The sequence below is a fragment of the Amaranthus tricolor genome, chromosome 1, assembly GCF_026212465.1.
Source record: "Amaranthus tricolor cultivar Red isolate AtriRed21 chromosome 1, ASM2621246v1, whole genome shotgun sequence".
NCBI lineage: Eukaryota > Viridiplantae > Streptophyta > Magnoliopsida > Caryophyllales > Amaranthaceae > Amaranthus > Amaranthus tricolor.
This window is the reverse complement of record NC_080047.1, coordinates 40188007-40201738: the sequence shown is the minus strand read 5'-3', so window position 1 is coordinate 40201738 and position 13732 is coordinate 40188007. Positions and strand designations below refer to the sequence as shown.

The window sequence follows — 13732 nt, the reverse complement described above, 5'->3', positions numbered from 1 at the left end:
TTAAACTTTTTATATTTTATATACTATTTATGGTTAAAATAAAATAGAAATAAACCGCTTCGGCACTTAGTGATTTATTTATTATTGTAGTTTTTAAGTTTTTATGCTTGAACCATAATACTAATAAATCGCTAACTCACATGACAATTTATTTTGTAAAAAAAATACGTGTACTATTTTGCGTGTGCAATACACAATAAGGCAAATAATTATTTTCTTTTGGAAATTAAGTTTTCACTATGCATTATTGTGGTTGAAAGATTCACAAAAAAAGTGAAAGAAATAAAAGAAACAACTCATATTAGAAAGTGAAACAAAAGAAAACCAAATTTCGTCACACTTTGAGAAAGTACTACTTATCTTAGATAAGATTTTAGGTTTAATTTTCACGTAATTCTCTCTTTCTTTAAACCAAAATTTGCCTTCTAATTACAAAGAAAGTTAAATAAAGAAGCAAATAGAAGCGGTGTTTAAAATTTTACCTTACTAATAAAATGTACGTCTATTAGTTGGAGTGCAAAAATTTATTTTGTAGTTGAAAGATATTACAAAATACAATTGAATATTAAGTAATTAATATGGTGAGAGAATAATCGTGAGAACGATATTAAAAATAAAAAAGGAATGATATTGTCAAATAAGAAATGAATGTAATTTAAGTGGAATGTATCAAATAAAAAATGGTGCAATTTCACAATGACAAAGAGTATTTGGAATATTTATTTTTAATAAATATATCTAATGGGTAGGTTTATTTAAAATTAAATAATAAAAGTGGATTTAATTTCAGCAATCAAGCAAATATTAGTTTATTATTAGCAATTACAAGATGAATTTATCTAAAAATTAATATTTTTTTTTTGAAGAATTAAAATTAATTATTACTGTTAAAATATAAAAGTCAGACAAAATTCGATAAAATGAGGGGAAAAGAAAAGAAAACGTAAAAAAGCAGAGAAAAAAGAAGTCGACGGGCGACAGAAAAATATCGCAGAAGAAAAAGAAAAGAGACCAAAAAGCAGAAGAAGACGGCTCCGAGTGTAGGCACGCCGGAGATCCGGTGACCCATTGAACCATTGAAGCGTTTACCGTTAAGCTGTTGCAACGGTGGTTCGGGTAAGATCTATCAACTTCTTCCCTTTTTTATTAAAAAAATTGAATAGCTATCAAAATTCAGGAGAAGAGGAATTTAGGTTTTTTTTCTTCTTCTTCTTCTTCTTCTTCTTGTTTGTTATTTAGATATGGTAATGGTTTAACTGTTAAAATTACTTACTAGTGATGGATAATGAGCAGCAGAGAGTTTCTGCTTTTAGAGAATGGTATAGAGCAGTAGTAATTATAGGCTAAGAAATGTCATTTGAAATCAGTAAGAAGGTGAAAGTGGGAGATGAAATTAGGGTTTTTAATTGCTTAATCAATTGACGAAATTAGTTTGGAAATTAAAGATTAGACATTAAACTCTAACAGCTTGTTTAGCACTGCAATTGAAGATAATTTCCTGAATTTCATGGGGTTCTATCATGGTGAACCGATGGAATTTAGAATTTTGCAACATGGTTTCCCCGGTTTCATTTGTTTGAAGTTGCTGCAACAATGGAATTAATTCAATAATGAGTAATTAATTCAACGTTTAACTCTATGATGTTTGCTAACAAGGGTTAAACGAAACAACTTCTTAGTGTTATGCATTTGACCCCACCAAGCCACCCTTGGTGGGAGCCATTCAGTGGGGTATTGTAACGTAATGTGTAAATAAGTTGATTTCGAACTTTGATTGGTAAAGGTATGTCCGTGTTTCAATATTGAAATTCTCATGAGTCAAGGATTCAATCACTTATAATTTCTGACTATTTGCTAAATGTAAATTAGTGAATTTTTTTATTTATGTGCGAGTTTTGCTAAATGTGAATCAGCATTCAGTATGACCTTTGGAGTTAGGATCATCTCCATTACTTAATGTTACAATTCTCAGATTTACTGAAGAATTGTCTTTGAAGAAAGAAAGAAGATAGAGAGAGAGTTTTGAGAGATTATTATTGATGAATATTGTGAGAATGAAAAAATCTGATACAAAGATGATCAACTAAGGTATTTATACATCAATAATATTCTATGATAGCAACTTCTTTTTATTACCGGAAGGTTTAAAACAACAGAGTCAATTATTTGGCTTTGGCTTGTTCTTCTTTGTGAACCTTCTGGAATGCCAGATCACATGCAGCATCGCAATGAGCTATATCAGTAATACCCCCCCTCAAGCTGGTGGTTGAATCAACAGATTGAACACCTAGCTTGGAAAGTAACCTGTAGAATTGAGGAGAAGCAAGAAACTTAGTTAGAATGTCTGCTAGCTGATCAGTGGTAGGGATATAGACAAGCTCCAATAATCCCTCCAATACTTTGTCTCTAGTAAAGTGACAGTCCAATTCAACGTGCTTTGTTCTTTCATGTTGAACTGGATTCTTGCCCAAGTGAATGGCTGATTGACTGTCACAACAAAGTCTAATAGGTTTCAAATTTAGAATACCCAATTCAGACAATAAACGCACTAGCCAAGTGATCTCTGAGGCTGCTGAGGCTAAAGCTCTGTATTCTGCTTCAGAGGAAGATCTAGAAACAGTAGATTGCTTCTTGGATTTCCATGATATAGGACTCTTTCCTAGAAGCATGATGTAACCTGTGACAGATCTCCTTGTATTTGGACAAGAGGCCCAATCTGAATCTGAAAAACCTTGCAGAGATAGCTCATCACCAGACTGGAGTAAAATACCTTGACCTATAGAGCCAGCTAGGTATCTTAACATATGGGAGAGAGCCTTGGCATGCTGAATTCTAGGACTTTGAAGAAATTGACTAAGTGTTTGCACCCCAAAAGAAATGTCTGGTCTTGTATGTGTAAGAAAATTTAATTTGCCCACTAGACATCTATACTGTGCAGGATCATGATAAAAGTCTCCTTCATCTGCCAATAATTTGAGGTTAACTGGCAGAGGAGTTTTTGCTGATTTAGAGACATCCATTTCACAATTCTCAAGGAGCTCTTTAGTGAACTTTCTCTGTGTCAATATGATTCCTGTAACCACTCTGGAGACCTCAATACAAAGGAAATAACTCAATTCACCCAAATCCTTGATGCTAAAGACAGTATGTAGGTGTAACTTGAGGTTATTAAGAATTGTTGTATTTGTGCCTGTGAGGATGATATCATCCACATAAACGGCAACAATGCACAGATTCACATTGTCTTTGTATATAAACAAAGAGTAGTCATTCTTGCTTTGTGTAAAATGCTTCTGTTGTAATTCAGCAGTTAGCCTGGCAAACCATTGTCTACTAGCCTGTTTCAACCATAGAGAGACTTGAGCAACTTGCATACTTTGTTCTCTGGATTAGGAATATCGTGTGGCATTTTCATGTAGACTTCTGCATCAAGTGAACCATGTAAGAAGGCGTTGTTTATGTCAAGTTGATACAAGGGCCATTGTTTACCAGATGCTATAGCTAGTAAGCATTTGATGGTAGCCATTTTGACTACAGGGGAAAAAGTCTGCATAATCCACTCCAAACTTTTGTGTAAACCCCTTTGCCACAAGCCTCGCCTTGTACCTTTCCAATGATCCATCCTTCTTTAGTTTTAACTTGTAAACCCACTTACATCCAATAGCCTTTTTCCCTTTAGGTAGGTCTGTAACTTCCCAAGTGTTGTTTGCAGTGAAAGCCTCTATTTCCTTCTGCATTGCTGTTACCCATTCAGGATGTTGTGCAGCCTCAAAGTAGGTTGCGGGTTCAGAAAGAACAGATATCTGAGATATGAATGCTTTACAGGGTGCTGGTATTTCTTCAATCTGAACAATGTTACACCAGTGTTGTGTGTCATTATAACCAACACAAACAAACTCATCCATCCAAGCAGGCCTTTTATGTGGTCTTTAATCCGGTAAATTGGTGATAAGATTTGGTGGGTGTGGTTGTGGAACAGGTATGTTTGGAGTGAGGGAGGTTTATTCAAGAATATTGTCTGTGTTAGGTGTATGAGGTGTTTGCATGTTCTGCATATTCTGTTCTGTTTCAGGTATGATAGGTATGGTTTCTGTATGAGGGTCTGTTTTTGTTGTGGGCAGAATGAAAGCATCTGGTAAAGACCGGTCTTCTGGTAGATTGAAGGGTGTATGGCCAGGTAGAAAAATAGGATTTAAAGGAGTTTGAGGGGAATCAGAGAAGTGAAAGGGTAAATGTTTCTCATGAAATTTGACATCTCTTGAAACAAACAGTTTGTTTGTTTCTAAATTTAGAAGTTTGTATCCTTTTTGTCCTGTCTCGTACCCCATCATGACACAAGGTATGGCTCTTGAGTCAAATTTGGATCTATTTGCCTTTAGAGTTGAGGCATAAACCAAGCAACCAAAGACCCTTAGGTGATCAATATTAGGTCTCATTCCATACACCTTTTCATAAGGTGATTTATTTTCTATGGAACTCAAAGGCATTCTGTTGATCAAGTGAGTAGCAGTAAGTAAGCATTCCCCCCAGAACTTTAATGGAACTTTAGATTGAAAATAAAGTGCCCTTGCTGCTTCAAGAAGATGTCTGTGCTTCCTTTCCACCACCCCATTCTGTTGTGGAGTATCAGTGCAGCTTCTTTGATGCAAAATCCCAAATTTTCCATATACATCTAAAATTCTTCCTTCACAAAGCTCTTTAGCATTATCACTCCTTATTGTTTTCACAATAACATCAAATTGATTATGTATAAATGCAATAGGAAAATCTAGAATTTCAACTGAATCGCTTTTATTTCTCATCATGAAAGTCCAAGTATGTCTCGAAAAATCATCAACAATTGTCAAGAAATATGTACAATTATTATGAGTTCTGACTTTGTAAGGACCCCAGACATCTATATGTAACAAGTCAAAGCAATTTTTACTTCTACTTCCTACTTTGGGGAATGAACTTCTAGCTTGTTTTGCTCTAGGACAAATTTGGCAAACACAGTCTAGACAATTCTTATTTGCTAGGCTATCATCAACAAACTGCAGCCTATTGAATGGTATATGACCCAACCTTAAATGCATCAACTTCAGTTCTTCTGTAACAACAATGTTGACTGAATTTCTCGTCCTGACATCATCATTTCTTACTGCATAAAGTCCCGAGTCCAGATTACCAAGAACCAGGGTACTTCTCTGTGAATGATCCTGGATCATACACTTATCATGTGTAAAAACTATGTCACAATCCATGTCCTTACACAATTTATGTGTTGAAATCAAGTTGAACTGTAATCTTGGTACATGAAGCACATTTTTGAGTATGATACCATTTCCAAATGTTACAGTTCCAATGTTTTCTATATTTAATTTCTTTCCATCAACCACCGTTATCTTATTAGGTGATTTGTCAAAGATACTATAGCTATCAAATAATTTCAGGCTAGAACAGATGTGATCAGTGGCTCCACTATCTATTATCCATCTTGAATTGAAACAAGAGATTAAGCAAGCATTGTTACCTGCCATGTTGGCCCTTTCTGTAGCCTGAACATCATCATAATGCTTGCTTTGTTTGATCAGATTCACCAATTTCTTGTACAAAACAGCTTCCTGATCTTGTTCATCATTTGACTCATCTTCACAAGTCACAACTGCCACTCTTTTTCCTCTTGTTGCCTTGCTGTTCTTATCATTCTTTGGATAGCCATTTAGCTTGTAGCACTTGTTCACTGTATGGTTTGTCATTTTGCAATATTCACAGAACAAGTTGTTTCTCTTGAAAGTTGTTGATCTACTTGTTTCTCCTTTGATTCCATCTCCAGCGGTGAATGCCATGGTAGAATGTTTGTTGTATACTTCTGCTATCTCCTGCTGTCTCTCATCTTGTATCAGCAAGTTGTAGGCAACAGAAATAGTTGGAAGAGGATTCATCATTAGAATATTAGTTCTGACTGTGATGTGTTTGCCTTCCAATTTCATAAGAAATTGTACTAATCTTTCATCTTGCTGATTCTTGAGAAATTTCTTAATTAAATTACATGAACAACCATTACATGTACAGACTGGTATAGGATTTGCAGCACTGATCTGATCCCAAATGCCTTTGATCTTTGTGAAAAATACAGCAACAGAACTGTCATCTTGACTAATCTTGCTCAGATTCTGCTGTAGAGAAAACAATTGCGGTCCAGATATCACTGAATAGCGATCTTCAAGATCTTTCCAGATCTCATAGGCAGTGGAGAAATACAAAACACTCTTTGCTATTGTATTATCCACAGATCTCAGTAAGTATGAGATTATCATGTTGTTGCATCTCTCCCAAGCTTTGAGAGAGGATCAGTGATTTCAGGCTTAATTAGGTTTCCATCAATAAAAGCAATTGTGTTCTTCATAGACAAAGCTAAAATCATAGCTCTCTTCCAATCTGCATAGTTATCACCATTAAATTTTTCTGAGACCAAAGAAACAGTAGGATTTTCATTCGGATGAATGTAATATACAGAATTTGGATCTGCAATTGGATTTTGAGTGGAATTTTGTGAAGTGTAGTTTGATTCAAACATTTTGATGAATAAGAAAAAAAAATATGAGGAACAATTCAAAAAAGAGTATGGTAGAAAATAGTTCAATATTCTGAGAATTCGAACCGGAAAACAAAGAAAATGAATTCTGATTTTGATCAGAATCTTGATGCAATTCTAGTGATTGCTGAGAAATTTATGCGGAAGGTATGATACAGCAGATCTTTAATACTCTGATACCATCTTACAATTCTTAGATTTACTGAAGAATTGTCTTTGAAGAAAGAAAGAAGATAGAGAGAGAGAGTTTTGAGAGATTATTATTGATGAATATTGTGAGAATGAAAAAATCCGATACAAAGATGATCAACTAAGGTATTTATACATCAATAATATTCTATGAGAACAACTTCTTTTTATTACCGGAAGGTTTAAAACAACAGAGTCAATTATTTGGCTTTGGCTTGTTCTTCTTTGTGAACCTTCTGGAATGCCAGATCACATGCAGCATCGCAATGAGCTATATCAGTAATACTTAAAAAGAGATCGAGAGTCCATTTCCTAGCCTAATAGTTGAAATTGTTTGATAGAGAAAATAGAGGGGATTTTGAGATTTTATAGTGGTTGAAATCTTAGCAAAGGTAATGGAGAGAAAGTAAGGAGAGGTTCCTAATAAAAACTTTGTAGCAAAGCTCGAGTGCATTCATTCAAGTTTTGGCCTGATGTTTCTGCATTTTTCTTACCTTGTTGTGCCTTTTATCTCGAAGAGATTACATGAAGGGAGAGGAAGAATTGAAATGATCAAATGATGCCATATTAAAAAAGTTCTTTACCCTTATTTAGATGGAAGGGTTTCTTTGTTACTATTATCATTATTTGGTGACTTGTGGCATGTATTTATTTTGCAGGTATAGATTGACAAGTATTGGGCTCTGATCCCTGAAAAGTTTGAGGATCTTTAATAATCTAAGCCACACTAACCATGACGGAGGTAGCTCCATAGTTCTTGCTTTTGAATTTTTTTGCTTGCTTCCTTTTTTGGGGTGGGGGAAGGAGGGCTTTGTGCATTTCTTTTGCGTTGGATTTTTTAAGCTAAAGCTTTGTTTAATTGGAAATCAAACAGTATTGGGTGAGCCAGGGCAACAAATGGTGCGATTTTTGCAAAATATTTTTGACAAACAATCCAAATACAATTAGGAACCATGAACTTGGGCAACGTCACAAGGAAAATGTGGCTAAGCGTCTTACTGATATGCGCAAAGAGAAGGCTGCTAAGGAGAAACAAGAAAAGGAAGCTGCTAATACGTTGCAGCAAATCGAAGCTGTAAGTATTTTCATTATAGCATTGCTATACTACAGTATTTCTTTATTTTGGTTGCTTTGCACTCATACCTAACCCCTCTCTCTCTCTCTCTCTCTCTGTATGTTTATGACAGAAAGCTATTCGCAGTTACCAGAAAGATGTAGCATCTCAAGAAAGCAAGCAGTCACAGGCCCCTACTGATTCTGTAACTGGTGACACAGGTATTTGTAGATAATTTCTGGATAGTGGTGATCTTTCTTTTCACATTTTCCATATTTTCGCTTCTTTTGTGTGTTTGTGATGGGTAGAGGAAACACCTTAGTGCATGTTTCTTGTCCCCCTTTAACTACTTAAGCTTAGGCCTTAGCTTCAGCCTTTAAGTAATGAACTTGGTAACTAATTTGCATTATGAAGTTTGGACAATACCTTTTAAATGCTGCTTTTCAGTATGTTGTTTTGAGATTTTTCTTATGGTTTTCTTTCCCTTTAATGCATGTGTTGGGCGCTTATAGAAAACGGGCATGGACTAAATGTTGCGCAAACTCTTCTAATTAATATTACAGTTTTATTTCTTTATCAATTTATTTCTTCTTGTAATTCTTTAGCAGTAGCGTGTTGGAAAGAAACATAGCAATCGGTAAAAGGGACAATAGTGGAAATAGGCCCAAAATTTGAGAGAAAGATTGCTCAAGAAGGCATTAATTAGACAGAAAATAGCGAATCAGATATATTGTTATAAATAAGGTAGATGGGGAGATTGAAGGCATGATTAATCGAATTATTATTTTTCTTAGTTTAACATGTACCTTTGGGAATGTGAAGTCACTTGAAAAACTAACAGTATGATTCATCTAAATAATATTATTTGAATTTTACTATCAATCTTCACAATTCAACCATTAGCGAACATGATGGAGTACTTAATTCATAACACATCAAACTAAGAAAATCAGAAAACAAGATTTTCGTCCAATACAAGAATGTTTTCTTGGTGTTTTTCTGTTTAGCCTTTAGATTTATGCTTGTTGCTAGGTTTTCCATTAGGAGATAATGTTGCTGCTGTTAAATTTTGCTTCAGTGTTACATTTTGTGTTTTCTGAAAATCTTACAATGATGCTCTTTGTGATGGTGGCAGCCTGGGAATATGACAATACTTCCGGGTACTATTATGACCAACATACTCGCATTCACTATGATCCAAAGTCTGGCTTCTACTACTCTGATGTTTTAGGTAAAGCATGGAGGAGGCATTTGCTGCTCCTGTGAATTTTTGTTAAATTATTATTTTTTTTCTTCTGTTCTCTGCACCTTAAGCATTCTGTTCATTTGTAATTATAAACCAGGTAAGTGGGTGACGCAAGAGGAGGCATTTGCAGCCACTAAAAATTCTGCTGGCTCCACACAAAAGATGCCTTTGAAAAATTCACCGGCATCATCTACTTCAGGTAAATCTACTTTCAAGAAAGATGATGCTAAAATCACAAGCGGACGTGCACCTGGGACCGTTGTTTCTGGGTCCCTAAATCCCACACGATCTGTAAAAGGTGCTCCTTCATCAGTTGCTGTTGGAAAGAGGAAGAGGCCTGTTGAGAAAACAAAGGCAATAACTGCAGAAGAAGCTGCTGCACTTAAAGCAAGGGAGGCAGCTAAGAAAAGAGTGGAAGAAAGAGAGAAGAGTTTGCTTGGACTTTATGGTAATTAAAATTTACTAGATTCGAACAGAAGCTGGATCCACAAAAGCTATTTCAGACTTCGAACCTGCAATTGGGAACGGGTGGTCTAATTTTTATATGGCTAAAGGTAAATATCACCTTTGCCTTTTCTTCATCATCCCATCATAGGCACTGACCTTCTCTTCATTGGTTTTGTTAATCTATGTCTGAAAGCTCACTCGAAGCTTTTTGTTCGCTAAAAGTTGGAAATATTCACTTTGCAAAAATGATTTTAATGTCCCAGTTCAGTAGTTTACTTTCTTTTCTACTGATGTAGAGGATTCTTTCGAAACTTACCGAAAAATTGTGATGTATTTCTCTCGCAATTTAAAGCATGAATGTAATGGTGTTGCTTTCATTTTATTGTTGGAAAAAGTCTTCAAATTTTTTCAGCGTATTCATACTGTTGCTATCGGTAGCAGGGAGATGATCACATGCTTCTCGTGCTGTTTGATTTTTTTCTACAATGTTGCTATCCAATTTATCCTTTAGAAGCCTTTTCTTGACGATAGAAAACAAAGCAAGTGGAAGTCGAGTTGCAAAAAGGTGTAGTTGATTGATTTACACTGTTGCTTTCCTTTATGGCATTCCTTTTTGTAGCCTATGATCTAGGCAAATCCATGAACTTCGTAGTCCATATGTGAGTGTCTAGCCGCGTTGGCAGGAAACAATTTTTGACTGAATGTTTCCAATTTCATTCGGTTAGAAATTGTGGGAGCTGACAGTTGACGGTTCCTTAAGACGGACTTTCTGTTTCATTTTATTTGTTGATTTTAACTGTACCATTGCAATTGGATGTGACCTTATTTCAGAGAACTTACAGATTCCTATCTTATTAGCTTTTCAACGTATATTGAATTTTATATCCATCTCTTGATGTTTGGTTAGTTTGCAAGTAAAGAAGTATTGCTTTTATTCCCTTCAATTTTTATTGTGTAATCTTTGTTCTGCTTTCAAGTTTCAGCCATGCCACTCATGCCGATAGGCGATATGCGTTAGGGAAGCTACAAAAACCATCCTATCTCGAGGTTAGTGTTCTTTAAATTGGTAAAAAATTGACACCAAGCCTCGAATTAGTATTGCTCATGGCAATTGACAATCGTCAAGCCGCAATTTACCAAAAATATGTTTATAGTTGAATATTAACGTTGCGCGTCTTTAAAGAATATTAGTTTTGAGTGGTTGGTTGATTTTAGAGGTGTTTATTTGGCTTATTGGGTCGATTTCGGATCGTTTCAAAATCGGATTTTGAGTCCACATTGATTTTTACAGAATGTAAGTTCATTTTGATGTCAAGTTTGGTTATAAGGTTGGATAAATATCAGATCATCGAATTTGTTTTGAACACCTAAATGAGTATTAAAATGCCCACCTATTAAGCACACATCTTGAGAGGTTACCTTTGAATGGTGTATGTGCCTTTGAAAAGTTGCATTTTTCGGAATAACATACATGCTCGTCGAAATGAGCATCAATATGCATCCATTTTGAAGGCACACTTCATAACAACTTTAAACGGTGCTTTTAACTTTTGAAATAATCTTTGAGAATTCAAATCGAGTAATCTTAAGGGGAATTTCGCAAAGTCAATCAAAATTAATACTGCTCTTTCAACTTCAAAACTCGATATACCTAAGAAATGTTTACGAAAATTAAGAAAAAAAATAAATTTTCTAGGTAATGAATATAATATTTTTATGAATAATAAAGTTAATTGAGGAAAAATGAGTATCATAAGCATCAAAAAATATTAAAATATAAACAGTTAGATAAAATTAGTAGAAAAATTATATGAATCACAATTATTATAAATATTTAAATAAGTTAATAGAAAATATGTAAAAATCCTAGAAATTGGTGTAAAATATAGAGACCATATATATAAATAAAATATAATTTGATGAAAAAGGTTAATTATATTTAGAATTTGTAATATAAATAGACTAATTTTTTAGTGTAACAACAAATAAAACACTCAAAACAGCAAATGAGAACATTTAGGAACAGAGGGTATTATATTTAGACCTGCTTGTTGTTGTACTTGGACGACCTTGAATGGTAATTTAACTTTAAAAATGATATTTTTAAGGGAAACATTAGAAGTATTTTTTTTTGCATGCGTAGATAATTTGTCACGCTTTATGTGAGAAATACAAACGTATTTTGAAAGGAAAAGACGCTCTTTAAGTGGAATACATGTGATTTTTCAATGAACATGAGTGATTTAAAGAAACATCATAAATTTGTTGCATATTATTATAAGAATATTTGGTATGAACATGAAAATCGTGCACAAGTAAATGAATTTTTCAAAAAAATAAGAATACTTTTAAAAGAACATATAACATTTTCAAAAAAGCATGAGAAACTTTCATAGGAATATGACTATATGACTAATTTGAAGTGGAATATAAGAATTTTCAGAAAAAAAAAAATCAGTTATTTTCAAAGAAACACCAACATGTTTACAACCCACAAAACTCTTCAAGTCTATATTCCATGAAGCATACACACGGGAAGGCAAAGACTTCTAAATACAAAAGACTTTTTTTTATGCACAAAAAGAAAACTCTAATTAGTAAAATGCAACTTGAGAGACAAGACGAATCCAGGATATTAGTATACGTATTAAGTGGGCTAAACAATGTAGGTGTGCTTAAACAACTCAATTGCCAATCTTATTTGTTATATGGTACTGTAGATGACGCCAACAACTTTTTATTGCCCTGATGCCATTAAGTGGCTCTCATCTAGGGTGAAGTTTGAGGGGTAGAATGCATGCAACATTACTCTTGTTATATACTTGTTAGAGAAGTTGTTTCCAACTGAATCTTAGTAGTAGATATAATTTGCGAGTTCACTAAATAAAAGGTGTACATGATTTAATAAGTCATTTTACTATAATTTACACAAAGAAAATGCTTTTAAAAACTTGATTCTTTGTATTTTTGCAAGATAATGGCGAACTATATCCTTAGTTGATCAAATTTGAATCGATGAGCTCGAAGTTGCGAGTAGAGCTTTAGGTTCCAAATTATGTCGAGTATGAGTGTATGACAACACCAAATTAGCTTTTAAGATTTTGGTTGATTATAGTACAACTACGACACTGAATTGAGAATCATGTATTGATTTAGTGGTTGAAGACGGTTTATTTCATTTTCGTTATAAGTGTTGAAGATCAATTTCTTCTCCCTTTTGCATATAGGGATTTTCGTTGCCCCAAAAAAAAAAAAAAAAAGACAGTATGAGCTCTAATGCAGTTTGTGTAATTTAATTTTCAATTTATAATTCTTTTATATCAATCAATTTTCATTAAATTCATTATAGTGATCTGCTTTAAAAACCAATCAATATACAATTCGTTGAATCTTCGAGAAAGATAGGACGTTTTGTACAAATTTTCATCAACAATGGCCTTCAATTTCAGAATATTCATCCAAACAATCACTATAATAAATTCAGAGGAATGTGTAAAATTTTCATCCAAACAAATTTTCATCAACAATGGCCCTTCAATTTTTATAATAAGAATACTTTTTAAAAGAATGTATAAAATTTTCAATAAAAGAATGTGAAAATTTCAGAGAAATACGACTATGTAAATAATTTGAAGTGGACTATAAGAATTTTCAATAAAATATCAGTTATTTTCAAAGACTTCTAACTGCAAAAAAGATAGTATTTTCAAAGACTACAACACTGAGTACGAGTTTATGACACCACCAAATTAGCTCCAAGATTTTTGTTGACTATAGTACGACTACAAAGTTGAGAATCATGTATCGATTTAGTGGTTAAAAATATTTTCTTCCATTTTTATGATAATTGTTGAAAATTAATTTCTCCTCCCCTTTTGCCTATAGGGACTTTTCCCTTTACATAACAGTCTGTTTGATTACCGGTACTAAATGGTGGTAATGAGAATAAATTTCAGTGTAATTTTTTGTGAAATATACCAGGTCATTCAATGGTAATGAAAAGTTGATCATCAAAATGTTTTTTTATTCACAATTTTCATTACCACCTAATACCACATCTTCACATGGTAATGCAATGGAATGAATTTTGTGAAGAAAATAAGATAATTGAAGTAAAGCAAGCAAGGCCATTAAACTTGTCATAAGATTTTCCCATCAAAATTAAACTAATTTTTCATTACCATTCGCACTATTTAATACCGACTACCAAACGGGCGGT

At 33.8% G+C, this 13732-nt stretch overlaps 1 protein-coding gene across 7 annotated transcripts; it reads left to right on the top strand.

Moving 5' to 3' along the window:
- The first annotated feature begins 912 nt into the window (after positions 1-912).
- Positions 913-12954, top strand: LOC130813127 (zinc finger protein ZOP1). 7 transcript variants are annotated; one of them, XR_009042174.1, is made up of 8 exons: positions 913-1116; positions 7426-7508; positions 7641-7841; positions 7954-8041; positions 8956-9051; positions 9164-9620; positions 9955-10078; positions 10497-12954. XR_009042174.1 is itself a non-coding variant. In XM_057678865.1 (6 exons), exons 2-6 carry the CDS (start codon positions 7500-7502, stop codon positions 9520-9522), a joined length of 753 nt encoding a protein of 250 aa, XP_057534848.1. In that variant the 5' UTR covers positions 913-1116; positions 7426-7499; the 3' UTR covers positions 9523-9895. The 7 variants fall into 7 exon arrangements, 1 of the variants encoding a protein (XP_057534848.1); XR_009042169.1 differs by having other exon boundaries at positions 9952-10078; XR_009042170.1 differs by lacking the exon at positions 9955-10078.
- Positions 12955-13732: the final 778 nt, after the last annotated feature.